This window comes from Acanthochromis polyacanthus, chromosome 5, assembly GCF_021347895.1.
Source record: "Acanthochromis polyacanthus isolate Apoly-LR-REF ecotype Palm Island chromosome 5, KAUST_Apoly_ChrSc, whole genome shotgun sequence".
NCBI lineage: Eukaryota > Metazoa > Chordata > Actinopteri > Pomacentridae > Acanthochromis > Acanthochromis polyacanthus.
The window spans coordinates 10,515,185-10,532,808 of NC_067117.1; the positions used below are offsets into that span (position 1 = coordinate 10,515,185).

Genomic DNA, 17,624 nt, shown 5'->3' on the forward strand with positions numbered 1-17,624 from the left:
AAACTGTTTTATTTGGTGTTACCTTCTCATTCGTTTGACACCGTAAGACTGCCTGCGCAGCTATTAAAATGTGACCACAATGAAAATGCATCATCAGACCTTATTGCCTCACCCACAGTAAAAAGCAGTTAACAGCAATTATTGTGCAATGGCCCGTAAATGATGTAATTAGGGATAAATCTGTATTTGTCCCACGAGTCAGCTTGGCACTAGTACCAAAATACCAGAATTTCATCTCGTATTTTGTAATGTTACAGATAGTATGCTGTGTGTTTGTTACAGGTTTACTGTCTGACTGGTACCCAAATCTGGATGCACTGAAAGAAAGCTGTCGTATTGCTAGCAGCTATAACTGGGCTGATGTCGACCTTTCACCTTTCCAAGGTGCGGTTTGGACACTACAAGCAGATCTCACTGCACTGACAATAATAATCAAACCATACGTCCTGCGCAAACATTTTCCAAGATTCCGGTTTTCTCTGTCAGATTTACCTCCCGACTACTCATACACAATCAGAGGAAATTAACATTTAAAGCTAGATGCTGATAGTACAGTACTGCCCCAGCTTTTGATTGAGTGCTGAAGTGTTGACACTGTGGAGTTGATTACGAGTTTAATTAAACTGAGCTCTTCAATTAAATAACACTGCCTTCAAGTTTAATTACCAAAACACCAAGCTCAGCAGGTCAGTTTATCCAATTACAGTCTAGGATTGCAAGGTAGGATGTTTTTTAAATATCACCCACTGAAGGTTACTGACATAATGAATATATATTGCAGCCAAGTTCTTGCTTCATGTTTGTAAATTAGTTTCTCGTTTAATACATTTATATTCCGTGGACAGTCAACTGGTGCAGATTCATACATTTCATTGTCACAAAGGCATTTTAGTGCTTAGAGAAGCCATCGCTAGCCCTGACTGTGACTCTGCTGTTTGTGTGTTTTTAATGTGTGTTTTTTTTTGTCCCCAAGGATTGAGAGAGAGTATGAGACAAGCAGAGTTGAACAATTGGTCTCTGGAACCCACCCAGATCGCAGACCTCTGCTCATCCATCAACCAGTTTTTTGCCCGCACCGGTGTAATCCAGCCACAAGGGGCAGTGCAGTCTCCTGTTTGCCATGGCTCCATGCACACCAACAAACCCAGCCAGCACCTCAACACAGGTTAAAGAGCTGCTCCTTTACCTGAAGAAGACAGTCATTGTGATCAGTGCAGAGATTGTGTAAAAGCAAATCACTTTAAATTGCTTTTAAAGTAATATTTCCATGATTATTGAGAGACTGTTGTCATATTTTTGCATTAGTTGGGAATGCAGTGATCTGCATGATGTATCGTGTATGGTTTTGGAATTTAAACTTTTGTCCTTTGGTCTCATTTAGATACATTTTTTATGTACTGTACAGAAGAGAGACTTAAATTGCAATTTGTCAGCGTGTCCATGAGACCTCTGCCTGTTTATAGACAAATGTGTTTATGTGTGGAGTTTTTAATTCTTACTGAACCCTGTAAAGATGAAAGCACATGCCCAACCTCTGATTCATTTATTCCACTCAAAATTTCTTCTTTCTGTAAGGACAAACTTATTTTTTGAACTATGAGCCATAGGTTCCCACGTCTTAAAAAGAAGTCATGTTTACTGTTTGCAGTGTTTGTGTACCGGTTTCATTATACAAGTTTGAATTCCCTTTCAGTAGCCCAAAGATGCTAAATAATACAGTAAATTCTAAAGAGGAGGCAAAGGTAAGAGTAAATTTTGATCCCCCATAGGGTGGAAGTCACTGCTGAAACACTAACAGCAAAACAGTCTCTCTTATTCACAAACTGCAGATATGAGAAATTCTAAAGATCACTTAATGTTTACAAGTGTGACGGTACAGTGCAGCTGTAGCAGCATAAATTATGACCTTCCACCTGTGTGCATTTGCAACAGATTCTGAGATTCTTTGTGGAGGAATGAGAGTGGATTCCAAATTACAAGGCTAATGATGTTGAAATGCATTAGTGGAACTGCATCTGAACAGGTTGTGGTTTAATAGAGGTTTAAGATGAAGTTTTGATTCTGTCCTCCAGGAAATCTCTACATGGACTCTAGACAGAGCATGTCCATGATGGGTCCTCCAGGATATCCCCACATGCCCACCATGAGCAGTGCAGGACCCACTATGACAGGTAGCAAGTGGCCACAAAAACACACACGAGTCAAAAATGATTACTTACAGCTGTTGTGACAATAACGACTGTCTTGTGCACAAACCCACCAAATCCATTTTTCCAGTCTTCCCTAACAAAAGAAACCACTGGGTGAATTTGATTTTCTTTCTGTCTTTCCAGCACATCATGCACAGATGAACCAGCAGCACATGATACCTACCAGAAACTTCCAGATGCATCGCATGCCAGCTGACGACATCCAGGATGATTTTGATTGGGACTCCATCGTCTAGCCCCTAGACCTCCGTTTTTGCAAACAAATGGGAGCGAGGAGAGGAGGTGGAAGCCGGAGGAAGCCAGGCTGAGCTGAAAGGCCGCAGGTGGAGAAGGCCACTGTGGGTGGGATGCAGAAGAACATTTGACAAGCTTTGGAGAAATACAGACTTCAGAGTCCTGACAATTTTACAAAAGCAAAACATAACTAGAAGATGTTACTTTGAAGACAATCATATTTAGTCGGACATGTCAAAGTGATTGCTTACAAACTTGTCCAGAGACAAGTAGAACACATTCACGTCTAAACCACATGCTCCTCAGCTCTTCAGCCAGCCCTCTCCCCGTCCCTAGCGAGCAGCCTTCCAAAGTCCGAACCCCTCTCCCCCCCAAACCCCCTGCTCTGTAACTGTTATGTGATTTGAGCGACGTGTTCAGCTTGTAATTCTCGTGTTGACATTGGCATCAGCTGCCTCTTGGATGAGTTTATCTCTTTTTTTAAAATTTGTTTAGGTTTTTTTGTTTGTTTTTTGTTTTTTTTAAGAAACACAGGCCGTCTCTGTGAGTAATGTGATGGTGCTCGTTGATCACTTTTGGGAGAAAGTGGGCCCCTCTGTGGCTGAATTGGCGGTAAAGTTAGGTTTACAAAAACTGAGGTTTTGAACAGGGTGTTAAATGTTTAAGCAGGTTTGATATTCAACAAACCGGAAGCAAGAAAGGGAGCGTGAGAGATCACGGAAAGTCTCGTGGTCCGCTTCTTTAGCCAAACAATGTGATCAGACTCGCCGTGATAGACCAGGTATCGTAGTAAAGCAACTTTCTTTCTTAGTTCTCTGTCTCAAGCACTTAAAGATGAATGAATTTGATGAGAGAGAGCAGAAGATGATCGCAGGGAAGTCAGACATTTGAGTCTTTAAAAATTCTTCCAACCCAAAGTAGCCTGAGGTTTAGGTTCTCCATGTGCGTCATGTGGCTGATATTTGCTCCACCAATCACAAGTTCATGAGTTTTAGATAATATGCCTATTGATCATTAAACAAGACTTGATCATTCAATAACAGTGAAGTAATCTGCAATAGCGTCTGACGAAAATATGGGCAAGAGGGTATTTCTCAATCTTATCTGATTACCGGTTGTTATTGGTATCGATATTGAAATATATGTTGGCCTATAAATAACAAATAAATGTCAAAGATATGTTTGAGGTCATTGAGGCATTGTGTTCCAAAAACACACTTTCTTTGGAAAGTTGTAAACTCAGAATTGTCTGACTGAGTGTCTTAATTCGTTATAAACACAAATTAGACAGTGAAATGTTGGTTGTTTATGTAAGTAATATACAATATCAACTTTAAACTCAAGTGTCAAATTGGCCTCAAAATGCCAATTTTAGTTCAGACTCTAGTGTGCAGAGGATATTTTTCAATGCAGTTGTTGAAGTCAGGAGGGTTCAGATTTATTGAATGAACATTTTAGGAGATGTTTCTTCACCTTTAGTTTGTTGAGAACATCGTAAATAAGAAGCACACATCACGCACTGTTAGCCTCGGTCATCATGAAGACACGGGGGGAAACGAGTAGCTCAGCTCTGCCCAAAAGAAACATGTGTGATTTAGACTTTGATTAATGATCAATAGATTTCACAATACTTATTGAACTTTTTCTTTACAGTGGTCAAAAATCGGCCTCGTTTTTTACTGCAAGTTTCTTTTCAAGAACGAGTTGCAGCCAAATTTTTCCGCTTATGTACATCAAAGCTTTTGATGCTGCATGCAGTGTTTATTGTCACTTCTGACATTGAAATTATGGAGATATGATTCTTTCTTCTTTTTTTTTTAAACTGCCCAATGTTTTGTTGTGATAGATAGCGTAAGATTTTGCTATTATACAATCATAACAGAATGAGAAATGTGACTCATTATACAGTACATGCAGTGTGTGTGCGTGTCGGTTGAACATATGGCGTGTGTGTGTTTCGGTTTTATTGTAATTTTAGGGCTATGATTGATTGCTGCAATCATCTCTATGCTATCTATGAGCACAAAAGCAGATGCACACAGTGATTAAAGACTAGATTTGCGTTTTCGTGGAAAGGGTTTCTCAAAGCACAGAACAGGGAGATCAGCGGTTCTGGAAACCTGTCCTCTGTGTCCTGTAACAAGTGGCTCGTCAATCAGACAGGTGCTGAACTTTAGAGACACTATGTTCAAGAAAAAAAAAGCCCTTTGCACACCTATGCTTTTGTTTACTTATCCATTTTAAAATGCAAAGCACCTCCTGGGTCTAGAAAGCTAATCGCACCTATTAATTCCGTTTTTCATCCTCTTATTCATCATTTCACTCACATGTAGACTGTCTGATGTTTGGATGCATTGTCCACAGCTGACGATGAGCAGGATGACTTCTCTCTGTCATATCGCTGAACTGTGTATGGTGCTCTGCATCTATGACACCGTGTGTCTTTGTTTAAAGGAACAGTTCAATATTTTGGGAAATGTCTGCTTATTGGCTCTAAGACAGTTAGATGAGAAACTGAAGTCGCTCTCATGTCTGCGTGGTAAATATGAGGCTTATTGTAAAGACTGCAAACATCTAAACCGTCCAAATCTGCCTGCCAGACGTGTGAAGCTCATTAATTAACACATTATATTCTCAATTTATGTGCAGTTTATGGTCTCATTTTGTGGAGTAATGCTGCCTGTTCTTGTAAACATGGACAGCAAGTGCCAGCCTGCACTGTTTACATGTACTACAATTAGCTCTAAAATGACCTGTAAAAATGATTTTAAAAAAGCTTTCTTTGCTAGTCCTGCTGTGAAAGGGTGGATTTATTCGCTTGTCACCTTTCCGTTAGTGTCGCTTCCCTTCAGTTGTCCGGTGCATTCTCACACGATCAACTTTTTTGCTCACAATTCATCTGCCTCGGGTTTCACACAAGTAATGTCATTCGTTACTGATGAAATATGTCATATATATTTGATGAAATGTATATCATATTTTCATCTAAAATCAGTAATGTAGACAATAAAGTAAAAAATAAGAATAAAAGGTGGTTTGTGAGCTACAGCTGAAAGTGATACAGCAGAGAAAAGTGTGGCCTGAAGCTAACTTCAAACTAAAAAGACCCAAACCTTACAGAATCCCATTTGTTCAGTAAATATGTTTTAATCATAGGTGAGCTGAATAGGTGAGAATAAACCGAACAGTGTTTCCAGTCTTTGCGCTAAGCTAGCAGCCTCCCAGCTGTGGCTTCATGTTTATGATTCAGACATAAGAGAGGCATTAATCCCTTCATCTAAATCTCAGCAAGGAAGCTAAAGATTTTTTAAAAATTGCCCCAAAATTTCAAACGATTTCTTTTAGAAAAATTAGCTGCTAGGGACTCCAGCAGTTGGGCGCAGTTTTGATTTCATATTTTGGATGACAATCATGGATTCTGTATGATTTTATGATGCTTTGTGTTGGTGAGAAAAGGCACTTTTGAGTCTCACATGGTTGTTTGTTTTTTTGGACGTTATTGAACCATATTTCTGAACACATAGGAGCTTATTTGGAACTATAACCAGCCCGGTGTTATACTGTAGATCTTCTGTTGAACTGTCCAGAGCTGCACTGTGCAGAAGAAGCCGAGTTCTCTTCTTTGAAGTAACGATACTGCCGTTCATTTTTATATTTTCAGCTACTTCTTGTTCTTTTTCTTCCTTTTTAAATCTCTGCCAATCACATCTGTCCACTTCTGCTTCTTTTTCTTGCCATGTGTTGTTTGTCTGTGTGTATGTGGAAGATTGCCTCACCTGTGGACGTCAGCAGTGACTTTTTAGGTTTTGCTCAACTGCCAGGATTTAATTTTTAGCGCTCAGACGGGATACTTAGTGAGCCGAGTTAACCAAATTGTGACTTTTGGGTGAGTGCGGGCCAGAGGACTGCAACCGAAGACGGCAGCGAATAAAGGAGAATCGGTGTGTGTGTGTGTGTGTGTGTGTGTGTGTTAATGAGGACTCTAAGGAGCTGAAACAGAGAACAACCCGCGAGTCCTCGGCTGGTGTGAGGAAGGTGAAGTGTTCCCGCTCTTCCAGGTGAAGACTGTGAACACAAAAGCTACTATAAGAGCACATCAGCCCACAGGTAAAACGCAAACAGATGTGGCTAAAAAGGGAAAAAAAAGGTGAAGACAATGACTGGATCACAATCACGGTTTTACGTTATGTCTCTGTGTGTGTGTGTGTGTGTGTGTGTGTGTCTGTGTCTGTCTGCTTGTGGGAGTTTAAGTTCTTTTTTTGTTTTCTCAGATGACAATTTAAGGTTTTAAATACCGCTGAACATGTACCTGCCAGAGAGATTATTATTATTATTGGGGGAAAAAAAAGCTAAAAAAAAAAAATCCTTGTTACAAAATGGGAGAGAACTGCCAACATCTACTGCTGATTGGGGCCTATTTTATTCAGTGCTGGTGTGTTGTTGTGCTTGTACATATATGTCTTTTCAATCATCCCTTTTTTTCCTCTTGGGGGTGGGGTATCATGGCAGAGGGTGGGTCTTATTCACGAAAGAGAGGAGGGGGAAAAGAATAGAGTATTTTGTTATTGTCCAATCAGAGGGTGACAGTATGTATATATCTATATTGTATATATGTGATGAAAATGCGTTGGCTTTTTGTGTGACACTACCTTTTACCTGTACTATGGTTCTACATTCAGTGTTTCAGTGTTGATAATATATATTTGGTTTGTGTTTTATTTTTCAGTTTGTTTGTTTGTTTTTTTTATTTTGTCTTTGTCATTTCTTGTAATTTTTTTCTCCTATTTGTCCTCTTTTCTTTTGTTGTTTATTGCACGGTTTATTACTTTTGTTGTCCAATGAGGTGACACAGCTACTCTTTGTATTCGTTTAGTGCTGTAAAATAACTCAAGTGTTATTAGAATTGTCGATACCACCGCCCACCCCACCCCCTTCCCCAATATGCATGAATGGCACTTAAAGAAATAAAATATGATAACTTCACTGTGGAATAATGTGCTGTTTGAGCTTTCTTCCTGGACGTCTGAGCTTATAGTAAATGGAGATTACATTATCAGCAAAAGGCTGATTTGTGTGTCGAGATTCATTTCACTTCTCACAATCTGAGCAAGAAAAAGGGAGAGACATTCACAGATAATATAAGCGAGTTCCTTGTTATTCTCTCACCATATGGGCCAATTCATAATTGAGGGAAGTTCATGGGATATATCTTGCATACATTTTTATTAAAAGTAAAGTGTTATTTGTGTTCGTTATAATCATGTCTTTACAAATCCCATCATTATTATGGAAACAATCATTTATTAATAAAAAAAATGACTGGATGTCACTAAAATGTCAACTAAATACCGTCCCAATTTAATAACAACCACCCTCTAATTAGCTAAACAATAATAAAATGAGTTTATTCAAAAGTAATTTTGTTTGTGTTCTTTTTATTAAGTTGAGATAATCATGACAGATATTTCTTTTTTGGCAACATATCAAATTTTAATTTAAAATAACAAATTGTATCTGTGTCCGAGAAATCACTTTCACCTAAGTTACCCTTTACAAAAACACCTCTCAAGGAAGCGTGTTAATTCCAGATCACATGACCTGCTCCACATGATGTCATTTCCTCCTGAAGAAAAGACTGGCAAGACTCCAAGGCTTTCTGAGTTATTTATTATGAAGCAGTGTGTGAGTCAAGTGTGGATTTTTGGCATGTCGACAGGTTTACAATGATATCTTTATATATAACTTTTAATTTTAGTCAATTGTACATATAATATTTTAGAAGAATCTTTCTCTAAAAATGCCATGTGGTGTTTGCTTATAGGCGGCCACGTTGGTTTGAGGCCTCAAAACAGCTAAAATGCCAACTATGATGTGAAAAGTCCCACAATTATTTATTGACCCATGTTTGAGCTGCTTTACACTGCAACATGTATAAAAATCTGTATATTTACATACACATTTACATTTTACAAAAGGCATATGAAAAAAATAACATAGTTTTTCTGCGGTCACACTCTGTTCTCTGTACTCTGAATGCTCCTTTGTCAAGCCCGTGTTGTGTGACAACATATGAGATCTGGCTGTTGTAGCTTCAGTCGTGAGGTTGTTAAAAGCAAACATTTTTACCCTTAAATATTATAAATACCCATGACTACCACTTTTAAAAACACAGAAACTTCTTATCACTCCCAAAGAATGTGATATCGCCCCCTTAATGTAACCACTGGAGAGTAGTCCACACTGCAGAGACGCCAGCAGTTTAATTTGTGCAGAGGAAAATATGCCCTGTGAACCGATGCGTAGCAAAGTTTAATATTCGTTCAGGCTCTACTTCAGTTAATGGAAGTATTAAAACCTAGTATATCCTTTCATCAGTTTAAGATAGGGTAAATATTTAATGTGGTGGCTGAGCTGGTAATTCTGCATGCCACTGGGTGCTGCGTTCACAGAGCAAAGACCTTTATTTATATCTTAGAAAATGAATTCAGCTCTTGCTAAGAGAGTTTTTCTCTCCATTGTGGGAAAGTATTTCTTTAATCTATGTATTGCTTAGAAGCAGCCATATGTTGCTTAGCTCCACATTGAAACAGGAATTGGTATCCTTTTAATCTTTTTCAAGCTGTTGGAATTGTAACGCATGTCAGAGGAGAGCCTGGTGTGTAGTGCTGTGAAAGAAATCCATGTGATCGTGTCTCAGGAGGTTTCTCTTCGCCCTCCGTATGGTGTGACACCTCACTACACGTGTCCGCACTGACACTGCACCAGAGCCTCACCCCTGCAGGATATTCACTTTCACCGGGGGCCACCAGTCTGACCACGGTTCTGGAGGTATTAGGAGCTGAGAGTTTGACTCAGACCAAGAAGGAAAGGACGCTGACAAGACCGACATCATGTTGAAAAGTTCCTCTTTGCTCCTGCTCATCCTTCTCCTCAGTGTTCAGCTGTACTCACCAACACCTAAGACACGCCTTTCATGTGAACTCTTTCCTGCGGTGGTTGAACTCAGAGAGCAGTTATAATTAACGGAAATGGGCTCCTGTGTGGCTTTCATGACATTTAAATGATGCTAAATTATTGTAAAGCTACGTTACTAAATTATTAAAGAACTGCAGGAATGGCAAATTAACCTTAATATGGATTTAGACAGATTTTTACGCACAGTATATATTAACCTAAATATGATCAGTATCTAAATCTGACGCCCTGATAAATAATGTCCTGACTGTGAATATTATAATTATTTATCAGCTGATTTTTGTGCTGCAATTTTTATAACTAATTCACAAGATTGATGGAAGAACATTTAAACAGTATTTGTTGATTTATGATCACATCAATGCCAGAATCTACTGAATAGACTGATTTATTCTGTTGATTTGTAATATTTAATATAATTATATATATTGTTATATGATTAGTTTAACCCTCGTGTTGTCCTGTCGGTCAAAATTGACCCGTTTTAAAGTTTGAAAATGTGGGGGGAAAAAACTATTTTCACAGTGAAACTTTGATGTCCACATTTTCAACAATTTTTCAAAATCTTTGAAAATTTTTTGATGGACAAAGAAATATTAAAAACATTTCTTATGAATATTCACAAAAAATCAACCAAAATCCAGCGAATTTCGCTGGATTTTGGTTGATTTTTTGTGAATGTTCTTAAAGAAAATATTAGAAGTTTTACTGGTATATATGTAATCAGTTTAGATATTTTTAGGATTTTTTTTGAAGTTTTTTTCTCATTTTTTGAAAATATTTGCAAGAAGTTTCTTGCCAAATTTGGGGGATTTTTTTCAAAATAAAACTTTTAAGGGAAACTTTTAAGGAATTACTGTAATTTTCTTCCTGAAGGTTTTGCAAATTTTCTGAATTTTGTTGAATTTTTTTCTGAATTTTTGGATTTTTTTTTTCTGACAAGGAAACTATTTTTTGGTGCCTGGAAATGAGGACAACAGGAGGTTTAATATTTATTTTACAGAAGTTTGCAAATGTTGTTTAATAAGGACAAACCAGACTTTGATGTTACCTAACAGGTAGCTTTGTGAGTCAACAGAGTCTAATGCAGGGAAAGGCAAATGCTGCTTTAGGTGTTTTCTAGCTGTGAATAATAAAAATTAGCATTCAGTTTGGAAACCTACCTCAGTCACCCCCATAAACTGAGACTAAAACCCCTCTGCCTGAACTCTCAGATGTGATTAACAAGCATGCTTATCTCAAAATACGTTCATGACCTGCTGAATGACACACCTGCCCCTGTTTGAATGCTACCACGTCAGAGGTTTGAACTAAACTTGGGTTGCTGTAAGCCCTCCACGTCTGCATCTGGTCACTGAAGATGGTTTGAACTGTTACATAATGTGCCATAATTAAATCTGACAGTGTTTTCAGTGCAGAGTTCACTTTGTGGGAAATGGCTGCCCTTTTGTTAAGCTTCAGACCGTTTAAAATGGCCACTCATGTCTCATGTTTATGGTGGAACTTTGAAATCAAATCAAAAGATAATTTTCTTTGGCTCAGACAGAGAAAACACAGATTATTAGGACAGGTTCAGCACTTCCAAAATAAACTGTGACTTCAGTGAAACTGTACTAATGATACTATATTAACTGAAGCAGATTACGTACAGTTCTTTTGTTGACTAATTTACAGATCCAATCAAATGTCTGGTGAAGCAGTTAAATGTGTATCTAACTGTTCTTGCAGCTGCTGAAGTTGTTCAGTCTCCTGCTGCTGCTGAACAACCAGGTCCAGAGGAAATCACACCCGTAGAGGAAGAAGAACCAGTTCAGGAGAAACACATTCCAGCTGCTGAAGGGGAAGCAGCTCCATCTCCTGAGGAACCGCCGGCTGAGGACGTAATTCCAGCTGTTATAAAAGAACCAGAACCAGTCCCCGTTGCAGATCCAGATGAAGCTGAATCTCAGTCAGACCCTGAAGCACCTCCAGCTGCAACTTCAGAGGAATTTTCCGAGGAGGAAACTGTAGTATAGCTGCCTCTGAAGATGAAACAGTAGTGGTTGCTGCAGCAGAGAGTGAATCTCCAGAACATCATGATGTGGAGGATCCAGCTCCAGAAGCACCTGTTTCAGTCATTCCTTCAGAAGATCAAGCTTCAGAGGACAACGCAGATGCAGGTGAACCTCCTCCTAGTACACTTGAAGAAGAGCTTCCTGTTATTCTCATCCCTGCTGAGGAAAGTGAATCAGAGGATCCAGTTATAATACCTGTCACAGAGTCCACAGATGAGACTGTCGCCATAGAGAATGTATTGGACCCTGCTGAGGAAGTTCCAGTAGCTGTAACAGAGATGATAACTGAGGAACCTGTCACCACTCCTGCACCAGCTGTCACTGATGGAAACGCTGAAACTGTCCCTGCTGCTGTGGAAGGCGGTAATCACAGCCACATTCGGTTGCGTGAAGATGATTTTATAGCTGCAGTTACACTGATAGAAGATGGGCCTGTAGGTAAGAATCCAACACCCAGCTATTTTCAAAGCATTTTTTAAAATTAATAATTCTCCACAAAGTAAAATTGTCTCTCGGCATCATATTCTTCTTCTCTCATAGGCCTACTAACCTGAGAAGTTACTGTTTCTGTGCTGCGTTCAAGCATTCCAGGATGTAATCGTGACCAGTTGTAGAGACATTTAACTCTCGTGTCGTCCTGTGGGTCAAAATTGACCCGTTTTAAAGTTTGAACATGTGGAAAAAAACAGATATTTTCACAGTGAAACTTCTGATGTCCACATTTTCAACATTTTTTTGGAAATCTTCGAACATTTTTTGGTGGAAAAAAAGAATAGTTAAAAATGTTTCTTAAGAACATTCATAAAAAAATCTACCAAAATCCAGCGAAATTCGCTGGATTTTGGTTGATTTTTTTGGGAATGTTTACAACAATTTTTTTTAACCCTCATGTTGTCCTGTCGGTCAAAATTGACCCGTTTTAAAGTTTGAAAATGTGGGGGGAAAAAACTATTTTCACAGTGAAACTTCTGATGTCCACATTTTCAACAATTTTTCAAAATCTTTGAAAATTTTTTGATGGACAAAAGAAATGTTAAAAAAATTTGTTGTAAACATTCACAAAAAAATCAACCAAAATCCAGCGAATTTCGCTGGATTTTGGTTGATTTTTTGTGAATGTTCTTAAAGAAAATATTAGAAATTTTATTTTTACTACATTTAATCATGTTGGATATTTTTAGGATTTTTTTTGAAGATTTTTGCTCATTTTTTGAAAATATTTACAAGAATTTTCTTGCTAAATTTGGGATTTTTTTTCAAAATAAAACTTTTAAGGAAAACTTTTAAGGAATTATTGAAATTTTCTTCCTGAAGGTTTTTCAAATTTTCAGAAATTTGGGTAATTTTTGGTGAATTTTTGGATTTTTTTTCAGACAAGGAAACAATATTTTTTGGTGCCTGTAAATGTGGACAACAGGAGGGTTAAGCAAACACTGAAAGTCTTTTTTCATCTCCCAGTTCTTCTAAACAGAGGGGTGGTGCTCGGAGCAGCGTTCTTCACACTGATGTCTTTTATCGTTGTTGGATTTATTGGGATGACTATATCAAAGAAACTGCGGTGAACACATGTGAGTACAAATGTCACCAAATATACTGTTTGAATCCACAACTGTTAGCAAATAGTTTGTTGTTGAAATTACATCAGTGCCTGAAAACCTGGCCTCATGTCTTTCTGTTTGAAATATTAATCACTTCAAAAGCAACATCAAAGACAGAAAGAAAAAAAATCAGAGGCATTATTTATTAGGAGTTTTACACCAGACTAAAGTGTTTACAGCTAGTGGGCCTGTAGCTGAACGTTAAATCAGCAGGCTGACAGTGACAATTAGCTGATGTTTAGCAGGTAATTCTGCCTTACTTAACCATCTTTGTTTAGCCTGTTAAACAGAAAGTACAGCTGAGACTCCTGGAAAACAACCCAAATCCCTCCTGTTAAATAACAAATCAAACCTTTCAAGACTGACAGCGTGTCCAAATAGCAATATCTGTTCCTGTAATTTACACCTACAGTTCCGTCTCCTGTTTCAGGACACTGAAGTAAAGGTGAAGCAACTGTTTGGGGCCATATGGAGCAAGAAAAGCACCGAGCAGAACTAGTTTTACGACATTGAATCTTGGCTGAAGAAAATTCCCCTGAAGGTTTCTCACACAGCAGGTTCTCCAAGGTTTCTACATCGCAAAAGTGCATCTTTGCACCAATATCCAAATGAAGCAAACAAGTTAATGCGTTTGTTCTCCCACCTGAATCAATGCTGGAGGAGGCGCAGACTTAAGATCTCAACAGTGCATCAATGTGAATAGAGTCTAACAGTACAAGGACCGCTGTCATGTGTCAACAAAAATAAACGGATGGAAATATTATCAGCAAAATGTACTTTAAGTATCAAAGGTAAAAAATATATATTCACTCAGAAGAATGATTCATGCATTGATGTTGACTTAAGTGGAGCTCATTTTAATTTAGTAGTAATGTAAAAGTATATGATTTCATACACAGTTGGTTGTGTAAACTCAAACAAGGCCTGATATTTAATGGTGAAGTTATATGCCTTGTATGAAATCTTAATTTTTAGGTACAATTGAGCAAAAATGCTTTACATAAAATTTCTCTCTGAAATGTGGTGGAAAGTTATAAAATGTGAACACAAGACAGGCTGACTATTAAAAGCAGCACTGAGCGACATGAAAAGGAGATCAGATATTGGTGTAAAACACTTACATTTGTCCATTTAAAGGGGACTACAGGGACACTATATGAATATTCTGATTCATCTGAGTGATCGTGATTTTGTTTAGAAATTCATGAACAATGACCACTTTGCACTTGTGACTTGTTTGATATTGTTGGGAAAGCATCGATCGTTGTTCAGCTTTAAATCATCTAATGTACTTTACGCACAGAACGTATGGTTCCCTCGTGGATGATGCATACTGTACACTGCAGCAGCCCACATGCATCAGAAAACACGCATGTCCTGCATACTGGTAAAGAGCATGAAGGCCTATCACTTTCCCTGCTCTGTCCAGCAGCAGGAGCCGCAGAGGTCTCCTATTAATCACGCTCTGACATGCTGCAGCACCAGCTACATGTGCACGACTCTTCCTGCACACAGTAAATATTTTTAGGATGGTGAAGGGGACACTGTGTTCCAATTAAACGGTTCAAGCTGTGTTCTGCATTAAAATTGCATATCTCATCACAACCGCTGCCTGCTTTTAATTGCACTTGTTTTAAGGAGCCTGTATGAAATAAATGCTCATTTATAAGACCTCTCACAGTGTGATTTTTTTGTAAGTTTTATGAGTTTACAACGGGAACATTCTCCTTTACGAAAGCAAATATCATTTAGACATTAAGATGACTAAACAAATGAACAATAATGTTTTATATTAGCAACTATGCTTCATATAAGAAGTGGAGTCACACTGATAAATTAGTCAGGGTGATGTTTTCTAATATCAGCTTTCTGCAGTATATCTTTATCCATGTATCTGCAAACCTGAAAGAGCAAGAAATTGTGAATTAGGTGGAAGGTAAATGTGTTCACCAAAGAGCACTGACAAGTTACTGTTCCAAAGGTATAAGATTGAGCTTGAATCTTGCTCACACGAAATGCAAATAAAGAATTTGCATCAAAGTTGTGTGCCGTGTGTTAGTAAGAATTACTATCTGACTTGCTATTTGGATTCACATCATGGATGTGCAGCCGATAAATCTGCAGCAAGTGTGTGATGCAATCATGACAATATGGAACAGAATCTCTGAAGAATGTTTCCAACGCCTTGTTGAAAGTATGCCATGAAGAATCAAGGCAGTTCTGAAGACAAAAAGGGGTCCAACCTTAAGAAGTTTGTTCAGTTCCTTTGAAATAATAATATGTACTGGTGGTGTTAGGTGGCTAATTTGTCCTTTTCTTTAGGTACATCTATACGTCTTTGCTTGAATATTAATGTGAACACTCGAGGTTTATGGGCATAAGGTCTAAAAACAGTCATAAAATGCAGAGAAATTTCCTCTTTCACTGTGCGGCCGAGGTGAAGCCTTTTGAAGAGAGAGGATAGGAGTCACCACATCTGATTAAATGACGTTGACTGAGGTCACAGAATGAGGTGAGGAAATGAATTATTTACAACATGATTTGTCCTGTGTAACTGCATTTCTGGGATATTTTAAAACAAATACAACAGGAAAACTCAGAGGAGGAAATGCAATTAACATAGAACCCCTGGCTGAGTGCCCTCAGGTGTACCCAATCATAGAGTAGGAACTTGTCAGCTATGTCCTCATATGGCACAGAGGCATGCCTTAAAAAGCTGCAACACAGACCATTAGCAGGAGGATGGTAGGGTTACCTTTGATTCCTGACAGGAAACAAACACCTTCATCAGACACAGACATACCATGTGGTACAGAGACAGTGTTTAGTGAGAATCTCCATAGACCATACATCTGCTCACAAATGCTACAACTCATCCAGGACCTTCTGCTCTGACACCGACCCTGTTCCAACCATGCTTCTAACTATCCACAGGCCACAAATCTGCAGCCACAGACTTTGATTCGACTGAACTACCTGTTTATGGTATCACAGCAGCCTCTAGTGGCCACAGACTCAACCTGTCAGTGGAGGTAGCTGCCATGCTTACCTTATTTGCCTTTTCAGTGCCAATATGATTACAATCTATGGGAAGTCTTTATATGGCAAGTTACAGTTCAGCCTAACAGGATCCGCAGCTGCTGGAGCTTTCTTGCAACTGTTTGCCTTGTTCTAGTCTTGAGATGAAGACATATAAGAGCAGGTTTGTGAATTGTGCTGTGTTTATTGTCATAATTTCTTGTATTTTCTTTAGAGGACAGAGTTTGGTGACGATGTGAGAACTGTCATACATTAGATTTGTATCATTCTGTGTCCAGCTTTAACATCTGTGGTTGTTTCAGGGACACTGTGGACAGTTTGCAAGACTGTTTTATGGCATTATTGGATTTTTGTATATATTACCCTCCTGTCGTCTTTCGGGTCAAACTGACCCGTTTTAAAGTTTTAAAAATGTGGAAAATATATATATATATATATTTTTTTTTTCACAGTGAAAACTTCCACATTTTCAAATTTGTTTTAGGAAATTTTTGAACATTTTTTTGGTGGAAAAAAACAAATTAAAAAAAAATGTTTAAGAACATTAAGAAAAAAATCAACCAAAATCCAGTGAATTTCGCTGTCAAATTTGGGGATTTTTTATTTAAAAAAAATAAAACTTTTGAGGGAAACTTTTCAGGAATTTTCTTCTTGAATATTTTGCGAATTCCTTATAAATTTTGGGGATTTTTTCTGATTTTTTGGACTTTTTTCAGACAAGGCAACAACATTTTTTGGTAATTACAACACAAGGGTTAAGCTTGCATAGATGTGATCTAGTGCTTTGATTTTGTATTTAGTTAAGAATAAACAGGTCAAATTACCGTATTTTGCTCACTTAGGGATTTTTCTTCCAATTCAGCTAAATTTCATTTCATTTTATTCCCACCACCTTGCAGTGCTTTATTATAGAAAGAACCCCAATAAATCTAAATATTCCCTTTAGGCCGAAACTTACTGACAGCAGGATGAAAAAATTACTTCAACAGAAACAAAATTGCAGGAGAACTGGTCTCTGGCATGGTAGACATCTGCCTCAATGGTTGGAGTGGGGGCAGAATGTAGAGACAAAAGCACAGCAGACAAACAAGAGAACAATAAAGACTCATCAGGCCGTTGAGGTCAGCCAGTGCAGATGAGAAATGTGAGCTTTGGAGAGCACAAAACACAAACTACAAGAGAGAGAAGACACAAAGTTAATTACATGCAGTGATGGCATATAATCATATGGAGAGGAGAGGAGCTCAGTGCATCATGGGAAATCCCTCAGCAGCTGAGGCCTACAGCAGCAGAACTAGGGGATGGTTCAGGGCCACATGAGTCAGCTCTGACTGTAAACTTTGACAGAAAGGAAAGTTTCAAGCCTTTTTTTTATTCAGAACTCACAGTTTTCACAGAATTCTGATACCAAGTTAGACTGTGAGGAAGTCAAATTTCGTTATTTTGTTTTTCGTTTGCCAGGTTAAATGGAATACTGGAATGATCGGATGATACACGGACCATCTGTCCGCATC

The 17,624-nt window shown here is 38.3% G+C and overlaps 1 protein-coding gene across 1 annotated transcript in view; it reads left to right on the plus strand.

Annotated features, from left to right (window-relative positions):
- Positions 1-7,427, plus strand: part of foxj3 (forkhead box J3) — a 75,601-nt gene extending 68,174 nt beyond the window's left edge. The window contains exons 9-12 of the mRNA XM_022209805.2: positions 283-384; positions 974-1,165; positions 2,073-2,171; positions 2,334-7,427. Of these exons, the coding sequence (XP_022065497.1) occupies positions 283-384; positions 974-1,165; positions 2,073-2,171; positions 2,334-2,446 (506 nt within the window). The 3' untranslated portion in view covers positions 2,447-7,427. The remainder of the gene's footprint in view (positions 1-282; positions 385-973; positions 1,166-2,072; positions 2,172-2,333) is intronic.
- The last annotated feature ends 10,197 nt before the right edge of the window (positions 7,428-17,624 follow it).